Source organism: Camelus ferus, chromosome 9 (assembly GCF_009834535.1).
Source record: "Camelus ferus isolate YT-003-E chromosome 9, BCGSAC_Cfer_1.0, whole genome shotgun sequence".
NCBI lineage: Eukaryota > Metazoa > Chordata > Mammalia > Artiodactyla > Camelidae > Camelus > Camelus ferus.
In genome coordinates, this window is record NC_045704.1 from 77578761 (window position 1) to 77600328 (window position 21568).

General features: G+C 44.1%; 1 protein-coding gene across 6 annotated transcripts in view; it reads right to left on the reverse strand.

The window, feature by feature from the left end:
- Positions 1–99: 99 nt before the first annotated feature.
- Positions 100–21568, reverse strand: part of SORT1 (sortilin 1) — a 60312-nt gene continuing 38843 nt past the window's right edge. For 4 of the 6 annotated variants that reach the window (XM_032487251.1, XM_032487250.1, XM_032487255.1 and 1 more), the window contains 13 exons: positions 19618–19762; positions 18608–18763; positions 16838–16944; positions 14060–14162; positions 13552–13720; positions 12711–12901; positions 10462–10651; positions 7347–7463; positions 6649–6757; positions 5755–5853; positions 5115–5221; positions 4743–4866; positions 100–4525 (listed from right to left, as the gene is read on the reverse strand). In XM_032487251.1, coding sequence (XP_032343142.1) covers positions 4511–4525; positions 4743–4866; positions 5115–5221; positions 5755–5853; positions 6649–6757; positions 7347–7463; positions 10462–10651; positions 12711–12901; positions 13552–13720; positions 14060–14162; positions 16838–16944; positions 18608–18763; positions 19618–19762 — 1632 coding nt within the window. In that variant the 3' untranslated portion in view covers positions 100–4510. The remainder of the gene's footprint in view (positions 4526–4742; positions 4867–5114; positions 5222–5754; positions 5854–6648; positions 6758–7346; positions 7464–10461; positions 10652–12710; positions 12902–13551; positions 13721–14059; positions 14163–16837; positions 16945–18607; positions 18764–19617; positions 19763–21568) is intronic. The other 2 variants (XM_032487253.1, XM_032487252.1) reach the window with 1 other exon arrangement.

Sequence of the window (21568 nt, forward strand, 5' to 3'; positions counted from 1 at the left end):
AACAAACTGTAGCCTAGTCATTTTGGTAGATCAGGTAACAAAGTCCGGTCTGTTTTATTTCTAACCCAAATATTGCAAATATACAGAAAATTACCAGTACAAAGTTAAACACGTCCAGATTTATTTACAGAATGCTAAAGAAATTTGAGTTTTATTTCCATTTTGTGGAATTTTATTCTGGGATCTGGCTTTGTGGTGTAACTGACATGGCTCATTGAAACCTGATTATCCCACCTCACATGCAATTTTCTGTCCCAAGGGGACAGAAAACTTGGGTTTTTAGCGCACATGCAGTAATGATCTTAATACTGCTTTACACTTTAGTAGGAAGGCAGCTGTCCCACAGCTTGGGGAGAGGGTAGAGAAGTTATAGAACAGGGAGGGACCACATGCTCAGATAGGGAACAAGAGACAAGAGAGGGTTGGACAGCAGGCACATGGGGACCCTGAGCATTTCTGTGCACGAAGATAAGGAGGATACCATCAAAACCCTCCTCCCTAGACAACCAAACACAGGAGGTGGGCAGAATCATCAGGGAACATTCAAGTCACCCGATCACAAACTGTGGGCATGCAGAGGATGAGAACTGCATTAAAGATTTGGGACATTTCAATAAATCATTAACATGTACACTATACAGTTTATACATGTATATATGTACACACATATATATAGAAAGGTACAGATTAGTTTATGTTATTCTTTATAAACAAGGATGCTTAAGAATGTACTGGTGTGGAAAAGATGTGTACAGCAAGTTGTTGAAGCCAATTTCACATTAATGTTCTAATTCTTATTGTTATAATGCAAAGTAACCAAGAAATCTCAAAATGTTCCTGCCATTTCACTTATCCTCCATCAGGCGAGGCCTGGGGTCTGCTAGGACTCTGCTCCCAGGGCTGCCTGAGCTGGGCAATTCACAGCAGACGGGACAGGAAGTCAGGCACCTGCTGAGTGCAGGTGCTGAGAGTCTGGCCCTCCCTATTACCCTACCACGTGGCAAATCTTAAACTTTGGTTTTTGTTCAAAGGACGGGTAAGTCCATGTTTATTTTCCTGGTTCAGGGAAGGTAATGGCAAAGTTGAAAAGCTGAATCTCTTCCTATTTTAGCAGTTCCAAGTATCCAGGCTTCACACGGGGCAAGGGGGAGGTACCAACAAGAAGCAGGGTGAGCCCTAGGCCCTTGCATATGGGGGCAGGGCTCTTTAGAGCTCTCTTCAAAGGAAAGAGACAATCTCTCTATCTGGGTCATATGCCTGGAAAATAAAGAAATGACTGAAGCCGGGCTAGTCCTGCCACCTGGGGCAGAAGTGGGTGGCCCTGAACTCCTCTCTCTATCCTGGCACCATGATGAAGGCCATGGGAGAGCCAGTGGTGGCCAGCACATTACTTATCTGTCAGGGATGAAAGGCAAGCTTGGGCATGCAGAGGCCCAGAGGCGAACCTAAGAGTGAGAGAGAGACACACTAGAAAGCCTATTCAGAGGCAGCTGGCAAATTCTAAGCTTCAGTTACAGCTAACCTACCGAGTCTCCTGAGCCCAGCCTAGAACCACCACAACCCTCCAAACACTTCTGCTCCTCTGAGCTGTGTTCCCATTCGATGAACAGTCTGGGTGTACGTGCCCCTGGTCTCTGGTCTCACTAAAAACCAAAAGCCCCTTTAAGTCCAAGGCATCTCCACCTGGATTTCAGAGCTCAGATCACTTTGGACGGTCTGATATGTCCAATCTAGCTTACGATGCTAAATTTTATTGCTGAAATAATCTCTTCTGCTTTCATCACACCTGAGACTTTGTACGATACTACGCTTTACTTCATTTCCAAAGATAAAGCTCCTAACCTAACATCAGTAGGACAAACCAGAAATCTTTTTTTCTTAGACGCTATCATGGATTTAGGCTGTTTTACTCTCTGGCAGAGGGCACACACTTGTGAGTGAGCAGGCTGATGCAGAAAGCTAATAGACTGGACCTGTTAGCAGTCCTTAAACCAACTGAGCTAGCTAGCTGGCTAGGGATGGGAAAGCACGGAGAACGGGGATGGGTGACTCCTCAGTGCGGATTCCAGCCCTGCACTCTTGAACAGTGACCTTCAACGAGGTGAGGGGCGGTTTCTAAACACAAATTCAAAACTACCATTACTTTTGTTTTCAGCTATGAAAAATAGGAGAATAAAATTTGTTTACCAAGGTGGCAGAAAAGCGCTCAGTCGTGCTCTAAAAGAAACACCATGATCCCTGTCCGACAGAACAGCAGGTCCTGTACAAGCCAGCAGCCCTGCCCCAGGTGGCCGGCAGTGGCGCGCGCCAAAATGCGTGTGACATCCGAGGACAGCCACCGACACTGCTCGAGCCACGCAAGGACCCTGACAACTGGCTCCGTTTTGTACCTTAGTTCCACCTCTAATGGGGATCGCAACCCCTACCTTTTCTTTTTTTTTTTTAATCTTGGGAAAATTTGTGAGGTTCAAGTGACATAATGCAAGTGAAAAAGTACTGTGAAAACTGCCAAGTTCCACAGAAATCCCAGGTATCATTATAGGCAAAGAGCCCTAATCTTACATGGTTAGAGAAGAATACTAGCTTTCCTACATCTTAGAGCCAGCAAGAGAATCACCACGGATGGCACGTCCACCCCATGGGTGTATGTGGGGAGAAAAGGCGTGGCATGTGAGCAGGTTTTTTCTGCCCAGGACAAAGGCTGATACGTTATCATTTGTGAGCTGGTATAGCTTTGGAACTATTTTTAATTTAAAAACCTTGCAAAATGAATGAGCTTTTCCTAAAAGACTAGTGCTCTCTGGTTCTAACAAATATAAACGCTCTTCACAAAAACTGCCCTAATCTTATTTTCCAACTGAAACTCCCTGACTCACTTAATTTTACTGCAGTTTCAAAGTCTCTAAAATTCTTCATCCACTCCCTCCCCCTCTTTCCCTGCTGCTGTTAATCCATTCTGGTGAGGAGAGAACTGAGCCATCTGCTCACACATTCTGACAAAAGTTAATTTGGCACATTTACTTTTTACTGACTTTCTAGCCATAAAATGAACTAGCAGCAAAATGGCAGTTACCAAAGAATGTCCCAATCATAATTTCTGGCAGAAACTGTGACCACCACAGCAGGTATGCTAAGATTGAAAATGTACTGCTATGTTCCTGTATATCAAATAGTCGAGCTGTATTAAAACGAATTATTGCAGCTTTCCATTACTATATGGCCACCCAAAAATCCACCTCGCTACATTCTCTAATTTATTTCATTTTTAAAATGTCAAATGGAAAACTTTTTAACATTCAAAATATGAACTTGATGTATCACACAAAACATCATCTACACTAGAAGTGTATTTTCAGTTGGTTCAGCCAAAAGTTTCATGCCAACAAACTACTTGGCAAAGCTGGGGAGAAGGGGTGAGGAGGAGAGCCTGGTAAAACGCCAATTTTTAAAAAAAGAGCCTATAAATCGGAAAACCTATCTCGCCAAGGCTCCATGTACAACAGCAACCTAGGAGGAAGCAAGTAAGCAGCCATTCTAACGATTCACCGCGGAGCCGGCGCAATAGGCAGAGGGGGACGTGGAAGACTGTGACGTGCAGTCCTCAGGGGCTGCACCGTGCCCGCCACCGGCTGCTCCATCGGCCTGGGCACTCCGCCCGGGCAAGCCTGAACCCTGTCCTTGAGCAAGTCCACTGGCACACACACAAAGCATGGCTTGAAAGATCTCGGCAGAAGTAAGAATTTCTCCTTTAATAGGTGTTAAATCTAGTCAATTCTCTGCTGCTCCCTTCTTCCTGCCCCAAGTTAAAAATATTGCCCTTTAAGTTTTCCTGATTTAGTGTTTTGGAAGCACATGGTTAAGTTAGTTGCCAAAGGGCAATTAAGAAGGGTATTGCCTAATTAAACAAGGAAAAAGAGAAATCATTGTGGTCTATGTCCCTGAAAAAAAACAAAACAAAACACAACAAAAAGCAGGGATCTGTGTGAGGCGCTGGTGTGCAGTGGTGCTGGAGCAGGGCTGTCCCCAGATGGCGAAAGGCTGCCCAGGCGGTGCCAGTCATCACGGCCTCCGTGCTCATCTCTGCAGCTGCTCCGAGTCGGCAGCAGAGCTCACGGACAGCATCAAGCTGATGCTGAAGCTGGCAGGTGACCTGGGCAGGCGCCATGCAAAACATGCAAGAGTGGGGTTAGTGAAAAGTTCCCTTCAATTCCATTTCATTTCCCTTAAAATACAAAACCAAAACCAAAAGGGCCCGTACCTTGCAAAAAGACAGAACTTGAAAAGTTAAAGAATTAAAAAATTTCCCTCTCTTCTCAGAGCCAATTATAAGAGTGTTTAGGTCCCCCCCACCCATTTCTTTAGTGTAGGTCCTTTTGGCTTTGATGGAAGCAGCAGAAACAGAGCTGGGTCCCTCGCAATGGGAAATTTATTTCCCCAAGTCGGAGCCACAGGGAGTGTAAGAGGTACTGCAGTTCCATCATCCATGCTCGGTCCCAGCTTGTTTGAGGAGCTATTCCAGGAGGTCCTGAAAAGAAAGACATACCCCATATTATTTACAGACCAAAAAGTCCTTATTTTTGGAAGCCATTACTTAGTTTCCAGACCGGCCAAGTCTTACAGTCATTAAGTTGCTGCTGCTAGCTTATACCATCCTTTGCTTCAATCAAATCTTAATCATGAGTAAGAATAGAATCACTCTTTTTAAAATTTCTGGACCACCCTTCAAGAAGAAATAGTCTCACCTCATCTGAGTCATCATGATAACCACTTTTATTAGTGTGGGAGGCTGTGTCCAAAGCATCCACACCATCCACACCATTGGCCTCTGCATGCTGCTGGAGCACAGAGTATCGATGCACCAGGAACCTGTGTGTAGAAGCCGCCGTTAACCCTCACGCGGTGAGGAAGGATACGTTTTTTAATAGGCCTTGGATTTTCTGAGTTTTATACACTCACAGAATGAGTCACACATAATGGAAGCACTGCCCATAGTTGGCATATGGAAAACATAAGAGAAGACTTCGGCCTGATGCTTCAGGAACATCACTCCAACTTTTGCCAAACCACCTGCCCTTGGCTGACTTTCTGGTTTGATTAACTTCCGTGTTCCTTACCTTCCCCCACAGACGTATTTCTTCACAATGAGCACTCCTGCTACGACTGTGACCAGCATCAATCCCACAGTTGCCAGGATAATTGGAACAGAATTCGACTTGGAATTCTTGATAAATTAAAACACAAACACAAATAATTTTGGGCGTGCATATTCCAGGACTGAGTTCAAAAAAGAGGCTACTCATTTCCCTCACTTCTCTGTTGAATGTGTGATCTGCATTCTCTAGGAACTTAGTGATGATACTTTTCCAACCCCCCCATCTCGGTGCTACCAGGAGAGTGTCACAGCTGGCAGAGGACCTCAGCTGCCTTGAAGCTGTCAGAACGGTGCAGACTCAGGGGCTCCAATGTCAAAGTTACACTGAAAGCCTTGGCAACTGCCTAGATCAAATGGTAACTGTGACTGTTCCCCACTACCACTGTTCATAAGTCCTGGAGCTTTAAAAGGTGGAGCAGGAAAGGGAGACTATGATAATAAGTGGGCTGAATGAATCTAGAACAGGGCCATTACCTGGGAAGAGGCTGTGCCAATGCTATGTCAGGGAGGCCATCCTATGACACCAAGATTTATTTTTTACTTAATTTTTGGTATATTCTTATATATAAGCTTTTTCATATCATTGTTTGAGTGTGACCTACCTGCTTCTGGGTGGGAGATAGGGAGTGTGTGTTTTCAATGAATCCAAGAGGAGGCGGAGCTGGATTCTGGGACAAGTTGTGTCCCTGTGGGCGGGAGTCCTGTGCAATCACACACACAAACACTCTGAGGACAGCCACCAGGAGTGCAGGGCGGGGATGCAGATGAGGAGGAACTTGCCCCCCTGACAAATACACACACCCACACATTCTTCTCCCACTGCCTTCTTAATCCCACCCCTCTTCAGGCCCTTACCCCTTGGAAGGTTAAATAGGAGGGGACTGCAGATTGTCCACCTCTCAATTCCCAGATTAGGAAACTGGGGCCCACAGTTTACTGCCCCAAGTCACACTGCTGGCCCAGTGCTTCTCTATCAAGAGGTCTCCTCTTTACCATATCCCAGCCAGATAGCTCACTGCTACAGATGTGTCATCAGCCCCAAAACTTGCCTCTAAATCAAAACCAGCCCATTATTACCATAGTTGAGGTTTTCATTCTGAACACACTTGGCATAACTAGGCAGAGATCTGCCCTACCGATGGTCTGCTGCTCTTCCACATGTGTGAGAAAGACTCCAGGGCTTTACAGCCACACTTCTTGAGTCTTTCCTACATGACTCCGGGTCTCAGAAATTTCCTCAACCCTATGCTTCTAAGACTTGGAAAAACTTCACTGAATACCATTTTTTTCCACAACAAAAAAGTTTTCAGTAGATGAGCTTATCATCAGGTTATGTGATCCATCCTTCATCCTAACAGTTTCTGCGCGAAGGGAAGCCTGACAGAGGCAGTCTGGCCACTTGTATTCAGTAATAAGGTTCTTGATGCTGCATCTTGACTACTCCCGGCAGAACATGAAACCCCACTGGTACCTAAACCAGACCTACTTTAACATACCTGCTTTTCTGGACTCAGAAAGTTGCTCGTGCATTTCTTTTTCAAGTCTTTTACTTCCCGAGCTGGACTCACTCCACCCTGGCATCTGTCTCCTGGAATTTTACGGTATCTGAGCGGCAGAGAAAATTTGTTAACAGAATACAAGGATGTACTCCTGGACTCTTGCTTACTTCCTGAAAGTAAGATTTGACAAGCTACAGAAAGGCTTCTGGTCCTTACACTATCTTCCAGGCCTTGGGGGAGATCCACAGGGATGTTTTGGGGATATTCTGTATAGTTTCAGCCCTTGGACAGACCACACATCCCTTGCCTTGCTGCAGGGACATACTGCCTTTCTGCCTTAAGAAACTGTGCCAAAGAACTGTGACCTGGGGAAAGCATGTCAACTTGTGGGACAAAAGAGGGAGAGAGGAGTGTTTATGGGGGGCAGGCAGTGAGGCTCCTCTAGAGCAGCACTGTCTACTATGGGGGTTATTTACATTTAAATCAATCAAAATTATCTCTGTTCCTCAGTCACACTAGTGTCAGTAGCCACACAGGGTTAGTGGCTACCGTAACAGACATAGATTTCAGAACATTTCCACCATCACAAAGGGCTCTACTAGGCAGTATTTTTCTAGCGTGCTCTCCACCGGGGCTCAGATCTGTGTGGAGAGAAGCAGCTTTCACTGTGCCCGGTGGACACCCAGTCATCTCACCCGTTTGTCGTCAGGTGCTCTTCTCTCCCATACAGACAAAACTCCAGGTCGTGGCCCTTCAGCTCTGGCTGTTCCACACACTTGGAGTCATTTTCTGGACGGAAGTAGCCAAAATCACTGCAAGAATCAGCAAAGAAGGTATCTTTCAAAGTTGCTAAAAGACAGGAAGTGACTAGCAAAGAAGGTTTTATGTGGGACAGTGCATGGTTAATATTCCAGAAGGCAGCTCAGGAAGGCCTGTGACATACAAAGAGGTCTGTTTAGGAAGAAACACACACATGGAGAGGGCTTAATTGAGGGAACAACAGCTTATGTTTTGGGCCTGGTGGTCTTGACTCAGCAACCAGGAGTGCCGCACAGACCGCCCAGGCTCCGGGAAGGGAAAGAGTGCAGCCTGCAGGGGGTGGGGGCCCACAGAACTAAGACACAGAGAAACAGGGCGTCAGCAACAGATCTGAACTCAGGGACACTTAGCAATTCTTCTGTTTACCTCCAAATAACTTGTTATGTTACACCCATGAGGTGCGAGTCACCCCTTCCCCATTTCTGTGTCCCTTTTAGCTTCTCAGATGGTCCCTGCCTCCAATGTGGATGACCTTTCCTGCCCTCCACTCCATCCCATCTCTCCACAGTGCCACCCATCTGCTCTCCTTCCTCTGCTTTCTGCAGAGTGACATACCGCCTCCTCTCCAAGGCTGAGCCCCCGACAAGAGCAGCCTCAGCCCCATCCTCCTGACTGCCCCAAGGCCTTGCTTCAGTGACAGTGTGGGAGGGACCCCCAGCCCCACTCACCCAGTGGCTTCTCCTTAGCTGGCATCTATCCTCTTCCTTCACCATCCTCTCCCTTACTGGCCAAATTTCTTTAAAAATATTTGTAACTTGTTCTGTTCTACTCATTTACTTTTTATTCTGTGCATTTGAAATTCACCCTACCCCTGCAACCTTGAAAATGAATGTCTGAGGCACCCCAGGGCTCGCCAGTTATACAACCTAGGGGGCTCTGTCTTGTTCACCTTGACCACCTGGTTCCGGGGCACCCGGCACACTGCTGTGCCCCGACCCACCACAGCCCTGCAAAGCTGCACTTGTCTGTTTCTCTGGTCACTGTTTGCTCTGCTCGCTTCCTACCCAACACAGGCAGGTGTTCTCCAAGATCCTATAATTCATTTTCTTACTCTATTCTGTTCTCCCTTTGTGAACTTAACTATTTGTTACAACTAAAGCTTCTAGGTTTTACCTCTCTTGAGCTCTACTCCTATACTGCCAAATACCTGCTAGACATCATCACCAAAATCTGCTGATAGAACCTCAAATAAATAAAATGTTCAAAACGCATCATGTTTCCTCCTTTGTGCCAGCCTCTACTGTCATTTTCTTATGTCTGTCCATGACACTACCTTCCTTTCCACCATCTAATTTGGAAACTTAGCCTGAGCATCCCCCTTCTGGACCCACTCACTTCTTTATCATGACCACTGTGATTTCCCCTCATGGCCTATCTTCCAGCACACCCTTCCTGATCACACTGTTGGGTGTCTAAACTCACATCAGTCCACTGGCTTTAATGAACTGCTTGTTCCCAGATGTGCATGGTCAAATCTTACGGCTCATCAGGGCTCAGCTCAAAAGCCACTTCCTTGACAAAGCCTTTGACCCACCTCCTTTCAGCTCTGGATGGAATAGCCTCTCCCTTCTCTAAATCCCCAAGGCACTTACCACCTCTGTTTCCAACACAATTATTTGCATCTTACCAGGAGAGTCTCTAACAAACATCCTGTTATCACTTTTTGTTGCCCTGTGCACAGCAAGTATTCAGTGAATGTTTGGTGAATGTATAGATGCTGCTTGTACTTCAAGGTTTTCTGGCAAGTATTTAGGGGAGAGGGTAGGGAAAACAAAAAGATACAGGAGACATCATCCTGCCAATAGCAGGGAGAAACTTCCAGTAGGAAGTTTACCCGTTCAATCCAAAATTTCAGGGACCGTACCCTTCCCACTCACAAGGTACACATTTCTCAAGCACATGTGCAGAAGCAGCAGCACGTGCAGAGGCATGCGGCTCTGAAGAAGCACAGCATGCTTGGCCAACGGCAGAAGCTCAGGTAATTAAGACCCTCGCCTCAGTGCAGTTAAGGATCAGAGTTTCACAGTATCAACCAGCTCTAGCCCTGCTGTGACATCAAAGTAATCTGAGTGATACTTTCCCCTGTGGAAGTACAGGAGGAAGGACCCCTGGCCATTCCACATACAGATATGAGCCAGACAGGAGGAAACATGCTGGGTCAGACTTGGGGTTTTGCTCAGTCTCATGTTCTCTGTCACCTGCAGTTCAGAAGAATATGATGTGGGAGGACAGGACTGCTATTTGCTGGCTCTCTTTTCCAAATCCTTCAGCTTTCTTTTCCAAATCCATTTTTTATCCTTTGCAGGTAACAAGTTCCATAAGATTACTACCTGTGATGTGAAGAAGCTCCTCTTACTGACACTGCTACCAGGCTACCCAGGGACTCTCTTCCCTTTGCAAAATCAACTAACCCTATGCCAGCCAAGTAACTAATCCTTAAGCCTGGATGGTCCTGAACTCTAGGGAGTCCACCATGATGGCCTGTAAGCATTGATGGGACATATGGACCATACACAGTGATGCCATCTCCTCTCAGGACAGAACCACACGCTCTCTGCTCAGTCTTACAGACAACCCCAAACCTAGCGCCCTACCTGCTGAACTCAGGCTGTCAGGCTGTTTGCTGAAGTCGTTTCCTCTTAGCTCCTGTACCACTTTTCTTGGTGCTTCTGTCCTATCACCTTCTCTCTCTCTACTTTTTTATTCTCTCCTCCTTATATACCTCTCTCCTTGCCACCATGGCCAAGTCAGGATTTCTGGGGGTTGTTGCTGGTTCTCCACATTAATAAGCTGCCTGACATGATAATATAATCTGTCCAATTATTAACAACTTTGTTTCCCTTTCTCTGCACCTCAATTTCCTTAACAAGAAAGCAACGGTTCTCCACTCTTGAGCAAGAAGGGGAATAAAAGGATTTAAATGTTTTTCAACTGTCTTTCGCCTCCTCCAGCACAGGAAGAGGCTGACAGGGGTCTGAGGGATGCTGGTACCAGAGGAAGTCCTCCAGGGAGCAGGGACAGACGGATGGCTGTTTGGTCACAACATAGTCCCGACCATTCTGGCAGACGGATGACTTGCGGAGCCGCAGGTACTGTTCTTTATAGCCTAAAATGCAGCCATCTCCATAATCTCCAGGGTCTGTGGAGTGAGCCAACCATATGGTATAGTCCTTCTCTTCACCTAAAGGAAAGATAGGCTGTTCAGGAAACTGCATGGCACAGACTCCACCCACGTGAGGCAGCTGCCAGGCTACAGGGAGAACAAGGAGAGGGAAAGTGGGGATGTCTGACTTGCTTCCTTTAGGAACTGCTCATGAGAGTTCCATTAGTGGGAGCCTACTAGCAACTGGCATTTCCTCATGACTAAGAACAAGTTTTTGATCTCGCCATCCATTTGAGTTTTAGGAAAAACCTTATTTATTTTGAAGAGGGAAGCTGGATAGAAAACCTCTAAGGTTTCTTCCACACTGAGAGGCTGCTGTCTTTAATTCTTATACACCTGTGCCCTCGGTTAGCGGGAGCTGTCAGAGGTAAGCAATTAGATGTTTGCTCTTAGGACAAGATATCAATTAGCCAAAAGCATGGATTTAATTTCACCATTGGTTAGTTTGCTTCAAACACAAGGGAACACATTCTCTTTCTAGACTTCTAACTCTTGCTGACTGGCTTTCAAATGAAGACTGTTGATGACAGTCAACCTGGCTTAGTATATCATACCATCCACTCCTGGAAAAATGACTCAAAGACTACGGCCTAAAGATTGTGGATGAGGTTTTTATTCTTCAGGATAGGAATACCAGCACAGAGCCCGTTAAAGAGCAGGTGCTTAACAAATCTTTTAATGATGTTAAACTTCAGGGATAACTGTAGAGCTGCCTGCTGAGGGGAAAACTCATAGGCCAGCTCCTTTACAGCCTATTTAGGGAATTTAGATAATAATGAGGCTCCAGTTTTAAATCATGTTGAAACATCTTGTAGAAGAGTAACGTCCACACTGAGAGCTTCTGCTTCCTGCAGGAGTCACTGAATTGACATGCTGAGGAAATAGGGCCCTAATACAGTCTCATAATGGTCAGGACCAAAATTCAAACAAAGCGTCTCGAAACTTTTGGTCTTCTACCGTATTATGCCAAATAAGAAACTACGGGTCACAGGTAGTCACTTTTTCTCCAGTTTTTTCTTTTATCCTCCATATTTTCAGTACAATGTCAACATCTTTGGTACTGGGCGCCTGGGTTTGCTTGTGATTCTTTAGGAACACCTTGCAATAAATATTTTAACTCCTTTCTGAAGTCATTTTCTGGGCCTTTAACATGTCTTCAAGTTTGAAGTCACAGCATTCGGAAATGGTCAGTGTGGGCTTCACGCCTGCTCAGTGGCCAGACTAGAGCCTCACCCGTGACTGATGTTCAAGCCGAACTCTGCACGGAAACTTCCTCACTTCAACATGTTGATAAGTGGCACAATCAGTTAGATGCTCTTTGCAACACACTTCCCTCTAAAGTTTCCTCTTTACAGTTCTGCTGTTAATCAAGGGTGAAAAACCCTGAAGTATTTTGAAATAATTTTAGACAAACATAAACATGCATTATCCTTACAAGCAGAATTCTCAGAAAATGTTACAGAGATCTAACAGTGCGAAACTATACTCTCCTATATGTCCACATGTGGCTGGTCTGAACTGAGATTTACTATAAGGGTGAGTGTAAAATATGCACTGGATTTGGAGGACTTAGAAAAAAAGAATGTAAAATATTTCATTAATAATTTTAAGAGGGGAGGGTATATAGCTCAGTGGTAGAGTCCACGCTTAGCATGTACAAGGTCCTGGGTTCAATCCTCAGTACCTCCATCAAAAAAAAAAAAAAAAAAAAAGACTGTTTAAAAAGTAATAATTTAAAAATATTGCTTACATGTGGAAATAGTATTCTGGCTATATTGAAATAATTTTATTATTAAAATTAATTTTACCTCTTTTACTTTTATAATGTAGCTAGCTGATAGAAGAATTTAAATTATATATGTAGCCCTCATTTTACTTCTCTTGGACAGGGCTAATCGAAAGAGAGAAGCTGCTTTTCTGATACCATTCCATTGCCTGCTCACCCACGTGGAACATCCTTCAATTCTCTCTCATATACATGATTTTCTTATTCCAGCTAGAAGAAATTAAACTCAATTGGTTATTTAGGAAATGGGCTTACAAGTTTCTGATAGGAAAGGTCAAAGGAGACACTCACAGTTCCTTTCAAGGATGTCTTTAAAATCGATGGTGTAGGAGACCCACTGGCGAGTCAGGAAAGATTCTGTGAAACCCCAGATGCTGATGTTCATGGACCTGGCTCCAGGTTCCGAAGCCAGGCCGGTAAAGTAGATAGGCTCCCTGGTAAACATGTAGGTTTGCCAGCACTGACCTTCGTCTGTGGAGAACCTGAAACCACAGTTAGAGAAAGATCATGACAGAGAATCAACACTATGGGAATATCAGGAAACCACTATGGCTGCTTGATCCCAAATCAGAGAAAAACTCTCATATTTAGGTGGTGGCTTACTGACTGACAGTTATATTAATTGTTAATGCCTATAGTTAACAGGGAAAAGAGAGAAGGAAAGGGAGGAAGGAAGAAAGAGGGCGAGAGGGAGGGAGGGGCGAGGGGTGGGGGAGGAAGAATGAGTAAGAAGAAAATGCCTTTTTAATAAAAATTCTTCCAAAGGAAAGAGAGGTTGGTGACCCATGTAAGACTGGGCTTCTAAGTCAACAAACAGAAATTACTGAGTAAGAACTTATACTTAAGGAATCAGTTCCCATCCAGAGTGCTCACATGCTTCCATAATATTCTTGTGGGGAGAGAGAATATTTTTTTAAAGTGACAAGAAGTGCTAGCTAGAGGGAATTGGAGGAAAAAGTGAAGCCATTTAATTTGAGTTGCTCTAAACACAATTCCTTCAAGAATCTTCCCCACGGCTCTATAGAATGCACAAATCTGAATCACGGTCTCTAACTTTCCCCCAACAAACTGAAAAACATCCCACAGTTGCCCTCTATGCAGACAGTGTGGGTGGAGCTGAGCTCATGCATACTTAATCACATTGATAGGATGGCTGCTGTGTTCAATGGCTACAATGATGCCCCCTGAATCCAGGATGGTGTAATAGTGGGGTCCTTCCAGCATCTTCAGCCAGGAGTAACCCCCATCATCTGAGATGTACACATCTGGGATCATCACTGAGATGGCATCCCCCACGCTACCTGCAACACAATCGACCATCTCATCAGCACACATCAGCAGTGAAACAGAGAGGACTTACTGTCAAGAGAAAAATTCTGAATGTATTTATTCTGGTTATTTCCCATCACGGCTCTTGTAATAGAAAAAAAGGCCACTGACAATTTGGTACAGGGAATCTTGTTGCTCTCTGATGGGAGTCTGTGAGAAACCCACAGTATCATTATCTTGCAAGAAACTCTACAGAGGATGGTAAAAGCCACGTATGGTGGTTTTCCCACAGGGTTCAGGGTTCAACGCGAAGACTGAGTCTCAGCATGCTCAACTACTTCTCCCCGCAGAGGTGCGGGCGGGCTGCTCACCGTGGGCGATGACTATGCCGACAGCGTTAGGCTCTGAGAGTGGGGCCATTGGAACATTTAGCTTCTGGGAGATGCTGTAGGAAGCATGAATATGAAGGCTGCACTGTGGAAAGAAACCAAAGCTTAGATTAAAATCAAACGTGTACATTTGTTTTACTCATCTCACAGAGCCTTTTAATAAAGGCTTTCAACTTATTAACCCAGACGTCCGCGTGATACTCTTTAAAAAAAAATTGTGGTAAAAATCACATACCATAAAATTTACCATCTTAAGATAAGCATTTTTAAGTGTATAGTTCAGTAGTGTTAAGTACATTCACACTGTTGTGCAACCATCACCATCATGTCTTTGAAACTTCTTCACCTTGCAAAACTGAAACTCTGTACCCATTAAACAGTAACTCCCTATTTCCCCTTCCTCTATACACTGGCTACCACCATTCTACTTTCCATCTCTGTAAATCTGACCACTCTAGGTATCTCATGTAAGTGGAACCATACAGTATTTGTCCTTTTGTGACTGGCTTATTTCACTTGGCATAATGTCCTTTTACACTCCATCCACGTTGTAGCATGTGTCAGAATTCCCTCCCTTTTTAAGGCTGAATATTATTCCACTGTATGTATACACCACATTTTGCTTATTCATTTATCTGCTGATGGACACTTGGATTGCTTCTATCTTTTAAATGTTGTGAATAATGCTGCCATGAACACTCATGTGCAAATATCACTTAAGATCCTGCTTTCAGTTCTTTGGGATATATACCCAGAAGTGGAGTGGCTGGATCATATGATAGTTTGACATTTAATTTTTTCAGGACATCATACTGTTTTCCATAGTGGCTACACAATTTTCATTCTCACCAACAGTGCACAAGGATTCCAATTTCTACACATTCTCATCAACACTCATTTTATTATTTTTTTTGATAGTAGCCATCCTAATGCATCTTAGGTAATCTCTTGCAAATCACATTTTTTGATTTGCATTTCCCTAATAATTCGTGATACTGAGCATCTTTTCATGTGCTTACTGGCCATTAGTATATATTCTTTAGAGAAGGGTCTATTCAAGTCCTTTGCCCATTTTAAATTTGAGTTATTTGGTTTTTTTGTTGACTTACAGGCTCAGTGAGATATTCTTGATTCTGAAATGCATTAGTGTACTTGGAGGAAGCAAATTATGCAATTATCTTCTCATGTGTAATCTGTCTTAGTTAATTTTATTCCTGCATTACACCAAAGCCCCTGATCAATATTTAAAGCATGACTGCACACAAATAAACTTGATGAATGCCTGACATATTTAAGATACTGTACAAGATGTGGTTGTGATTTAAAATACTACTCAGTCCTGCCTTTAAGAAATATATCTCAGAAACTAGTTGAGGTATAAAGCAGGATGAAAATGAGTGCTTTACAAGACATTCGAATTGGCTAAAATGTTAATTTTACATCATGTATATTTTACTGCAATTTAAAAAACTTCAGGCAACTACTAGTGAAATGAAGAGGGATGACTCATTCTAAGTGGAGGTGGGCACTAAGGGTGGTTAGGATTTCCACTAATCCTAATGAACTGGGGGGAGGGAAGACAGGCACAACTTCCCCAGGAATAACATGGGCAAGTGGCACATGCAGGGTGTTCAGGAAGCAGCAGAGGTTACCAGGGGGATGTCAGTGATAAAGCGGGCAATGACAATGAAAAGGCAGGAGAGAACCTGACAGGGGAGGAGGGGGCCTTTATTCACCAGGTCACAGGCAAAGGGGAACCATGGAGAGAGTTGGGGAGGGAGAGGCATGGACGTGTGACGGTGGCAAGCTAGGTAAAGAGGCCATGTACCTGCCCAGGCTTAGGGTGAGGAGGGCAGGCGCAGAACAGGGCCAGGGCGGAGGGATGGGGAAAGGGAAGTAGGAGGGAAGAGAGACTCAACAGCACTCCTGAGCACAGAGAAGGGAGAGAGCATGTTGGGGGTGGTGTAGGCACATCTATCTCACACTGAGGCTCTTAGAACAAAACAGAAAGCCCAACCTACACAGCAGAGTGCACGTCAGCCACAGGACTCAGAGGAGAGCTTGGAACTCCTAATGCTGTCACTTTTGAAGAAGACTCCCTGGGTTCTGCTAAGCTCCTCTCAAATTCTATAAGAGCCAGACACAAAGCTTGTTTGTTTTTTCTCTTTCCTTTGCCCGTCAAGACCTGTCACTCATGGAATCTGGGATCTCCTGTAGCAATGCCTTTGTATTTCTAGTTCTCGGTCTCTCCGAGGGGTCAGGTCCTGCTCTCACACGCCACACCGGGTCACCTCCCACACCCACCGGCCACGTAAAACCCTGGCAGAGGGGAAGAGAGGCCACATTCTCCTCCATCTGTTTCTAGCCAGCACAGCTTTGCATTGCTCATGAATAGCTGGCCTATGGCTTTCTGTAGAATTCCTAAAGTCTCAGAGCTGCCATGATGACTGCTAGCTAATCACCAGCCCATCTGTCCACTCTGTTTTTACTCAGCAGTTTAGTACAACACAAATTGTTAGCCTTCAGTTTTGTTTTTCTTTAAAAGACAGATAAGCCATAATATTTTGGCCTTTTTTTTTTTTTCAGTTCCTATTGCCTACAACCTGGTTAATTTCAACCTCTCATACCCAAACTTTCCACCTTTAGCTGTGGACCCTCATCGGGCACACAACTTCATTATTCCAAAGCCCAGCGCTAACAAGAGCAGAAAAGAATGGCTGCTTTGCTCCAAATACATATGACAGTGGAGTAAAAACAAACCTCGTTCTTATTTTTTGCGGTAGCGTCGCATTCACTGTTTTCAGGCTTCCTCAGGTGCTTCCACCTTCCTCCTTGGTCAAAAGTGATCATAGTCTGGATGGAATTATCTGAATTGGGAAAGGATGATATTAAGCCTGATAGCTGGAGGCACCCTATTAAATTCGGCTTCTCATGTGTAACTCTCTCCTAGCAGAGACTATACAACACCCTCAGAACCCCGGGGTCCCACAAGCTTGTGACATCCAACAAAATGGCTCAGGGCTGGTGAGGAACTGAGCAGAACTCTAACCACAGTATTTGAAAGAGGCTTCCTACCTGCCCAGGACCCAGCTGATTCCAGAAATCATCTAGACTGAGGCTCTCGGAAAAAGGTACATTTTATCTCCTTACTGACACAAGCAGGATGACGGCTGTTTTTCCTTGCTTGCTTGCTTGCCTTGGAAGTAAAATCTACAATGGGAAGGCATTCTAATCTTTATGCAGACAAGGCCATGATACCAGGCTTGTTTTAGGGAATCTAAACAACACGATATCAACGAGTTTGCCTAAGTCTCAATAATTCTTAATTTTTGTCTTTCTACTACTCCATATCCTATCTTCTTATACCTTTTTTTCCCTCATGTGTCTTCTCCATCCTCTGTTTTTAATGATATAAACTGTTGCAGGTTGAAATTCAGAGATATTATGCCTTGAGTTTTTCAAGGAAAATCAAAGAGAGCAAACAAAAGAAAATTCATTTATTCAATAAATGTTTAGTGCATGCCCACTATGTAAAAACTGCTGTAAGACTTTGGGAATACATCAACAAACCAAACAGGAGAAAAACTTTGTAACATATACATTCTAGTTGGGTGAGACAGACAAACACTAGACATTGTAAACAGGTAAATTATACAGTATGTTAGAAAGTAAGTGCTATGGAAAAAGCTTGCACAGCTAGAGGCGGACTCAGAGTGTATGTGTGTGTATGTGTGCGTGTGCAGGGGGAAGCACACTGAAATTTAAAATAAGATAGTCCGGGCAGGTCTCATCAGAAGGTAACATGAACAAAGACTGGGAGGAGGAAGGTGTCAGCCTTGCAGACATTTCAGGAGAGAGAGAAGACAATCAGTGCAAACCTCTAAGTTAAGAGTGTGTGAACCTGGTGTGTTTAAGGACTGGCGGTGACTTTAGGACTTTAAGGATTGGAGTGACTAGAGGAGAGTGAGCAAAGGGGAGAAGAGTGGGAGGTGAAGTTAGGGAGGAACTCGGGGACCATAGCACTTAGACTTTGTAGATGATTGCAAGGTCTTTGCAAAATAAAAACAAACATCACCCACCTCCTACCAAAAAATAAATACACAAATGAACAAAACCTTAAGCGTCTTTGTACTTTAAAGCACTTATTTGTACAACTAGGCCTGGTGAGCTCTGCAGAACCACTGAAGAAAATACAGGAGGACTCTTTGCTGGCTATTGCTATGCCCTCTACAAGGAGAAAAGCAGTAAGTGGTTCAAATCCCTTCCTGTAGGCCTGGACCTCCCAACACAGAAGGGTTATTTTATAAACTAAACAACATAGGACACCCCAGATCTTTCTTTCTGCCAGCTGTCGCTATGTTCTTTTTTAGTTCTGTTCACCATAACTTATTTAAAATGGAGCCCCAGAATTTACCTGGACAGGCTTGCTGGCTAGGCAAGCAACATTACTGGGGGCACAGGACCATCACTTTCCCCAAAAGCCTCAACTCCCAACATGTTCAGCTGAAGGACAGCTATGCCAAGACCCACCTTCTGAGAGCACACTTGTCATATAGACCCCACGGAGGGAGGTCACGTTGGTAAAGTCCGTTTCACCGCCCGTGGTGGTGTAGAGGTGTCTGTCCAAGGACTTGGAGTAGACAATGCCTCGATCGTCCGAGGTAAATATGGTGCCAAATCCAGTATCTAGAACAGGCAAACAAAGACACTAAGTCTTGGGAGGGAACAGAGACAAAATATTAGTCTAACCATACACATGACTGACTGACTGTACACATTAGCCAACTGCCTCTCTTCACGATGTAGGCGCAGACCTGAGAATCAATCAAGGTTTGATACTCAAGATCTTCGTGGCCATCTTTAATTCTAGTACCTAGTTTAGTACCTGAAATATAGTAGATGCCAAATTTGTTGAATGAATTAATCAAATGTTATAGAAAAGCTCCCCATTACATTTTGGTAGCAAAGGCACTGTATTTAGCTTCATATCTTACACCTCTTTGAATCTTTACATTCTAGAATGATGCTTCTCAAACTCTCTGTGGTGAAGGATCAACTTTAAAATTTCAATTATGTACAAACCAATGCTTCTGTAAAATACGACAAAAATTAATCACTAGAAAAATGAAATACAAAAGAAAGACAAAATATAATCCTCAACTTTTTTTTATTAGACTCAACAGATATAAAATTACTTTGCCAAATGGCTGTAAGAGTTGCTAAATGCTCGCTCGTGCTTTCTCTACTTATTTGGTAATAAAGCATTTGCAGACGAGTTCCAGACTTCTGACCCTTCTTTGAGCAGCACTGCTCTGGAACCCTGTGCCTACCTACAAACCGTGCTGGAGTGGCAAAGCAAGTGGCCTTTTTCACAGAAGCTACATGTCATTTCTAAAAGAGCATGTTCAGTAAGCCACTAATAAATTCCTAGGGTTAAGGGGAAGAATCAACATGTAAGAAGGAAAGCTACTCAAAATAGGGTTTGGAGCTTAAATCTCTACACATTCCAGGGTGCAAGAGTGCCACTGCAAAGCTCTCACCTCCAGGTTCGTCCACGTGCATGAACACCATGTCATCATTAGCTGCCAGAATAGAATAGAACTGTTCCTGCCCCACGGAGGGGAGCTGGGCCATGCTCCACGTGTCCCCTTGATCTGTTGACACATGAATCCTTCTTGTTGTATCCTGGGAAAAAATGCCAATATTTATCTTTTTAATTTTCTACCAACCAAGATGCTATGTGCAGGGACATGAATAAAAACATTATTACTAATAATTGTACATATCATTATGCATTTCCTCACTGGATACAATTGTTACAAATGAAAGGTCCTGGTACCAGGTACCAAAGCTATTTCTAACCTCTTGCAAAGATCCAGGCAATGGAACAATCCATTCTATTGTAAGTACGGCTACCTTGGCTTCCTCTTTGACTTCTTTATTCTGGTGTGGCTCTGTAAGATATCCTCCCAACCTCTGACATTCCAATTCCAATTTCCTTCAATAGAACTAAGGGTTTGTTGGGACCATCATTAGTTTAGTTTTATAGCCGTTTGCATGTGCTTGCTAAGAGAATTCTTAAAATCATGACTCTTAAACAAAAGTTTAGTCCCTTTGAGATAGTTCTGGCATAATCCAAAGAATTAGATAATTAACAGTCTAAAAAATGGAGATGAAACCCAGACTTGGGAGATCATGAAGAGAGGCAAGATGTGACACACATCTCCTCTTTACAGAAGGCCATCAGAACAGCCATAATGAAGGGAACACGCACAGGCTGGGAAGGGGCCAAGGAGAGGCAGACATTAATAGAAGGCAGCCGATGAGGAAGTATTTATTTAGCTGTTAAAAGGAGTCTGCTAAGGCAGCAGTTAACACCTACCGTCTGATATGTACTTTAAGGTCGCTACTAGACACAGTTTAGCCCGGACACGAGAATTAGTCCCAGAGCCGCCTTATGTTAAATACTCTAAAGTTCAGTGACAAGTACATTTAATTTATTTTTCTAACTGACACCTTAGATGTTTACTTTAAGTCTTAGTCTCACTGTTATAGGTGGAAACTAGAGTTCAAAGCACACAGTAGAATTTTAGTTTTGCAGATAGCAGCAGTACAGTGTGTAGGTGAGCAGCTCTGGAATCAGACCACGGGGTTTCCACCAAGGTTCCACGTCTGGGTCACCCCGGGCATGTTACACAATTTCTTCAAATAAAAACCGAGATAACAGTCGGAGCTTATAGGGTTATTGGGAGGATTATTACAAAACTGCTCGAGGGAGTGATCTGCAGTTAAAGTGCCTACTACCCGTCTCCAATTTGCTCCGAACCCACTCCAACCAGTCTTTAAACCCAGTGCTCCAAGGAAACTGATTTCATCAGGATCACCAGCAACCTGTACTTTGCCAACTCCAGTGGCTAATTCTCAGAACTCATCTAACTCCACATCTCAGCTGAACTTGACACAGTTGATCACTCCTTCTTTCTTGAAACATGTCTTTCAGTTGGCTTTCGTGACATCACGCTGTCCTATTTTCCCCACCTCCCTGGCTCCTCCCTCTCAGTCTTCCCTGCTGGCTTCTCCATCTCCTTCCCACCTTTCTGTGCTGGGGTGCTTCAGGGCACCAGGTGCTCAGCCCTCCCACCTCTTCTCTACCTACTCATTCTTCCACAAGACATCATCCAATCACATGGCTTTAAATACCATATAATTTGGGGAGATTCATACACCCAAATGCTTATTTGACATCTCCACCTAGATAACTAATAGGTATCTTGCATCCAAAACTGAATTCTTGATTTTCCTCCCACAGACTCGCGTCTCCTGCAGTCTTTGCCATCTCAGTGAACAGCACCACCATTCACCTAGTTGCTCAGGTCAAACACTAAAGTTACCCCTGATTCATCTCATTCTCTTACAATCCATATCTTACCCATCAGCAAATCCTATTGGCCATACATCTAAAAATACATCCACAATTTTTCCACTTCTCCC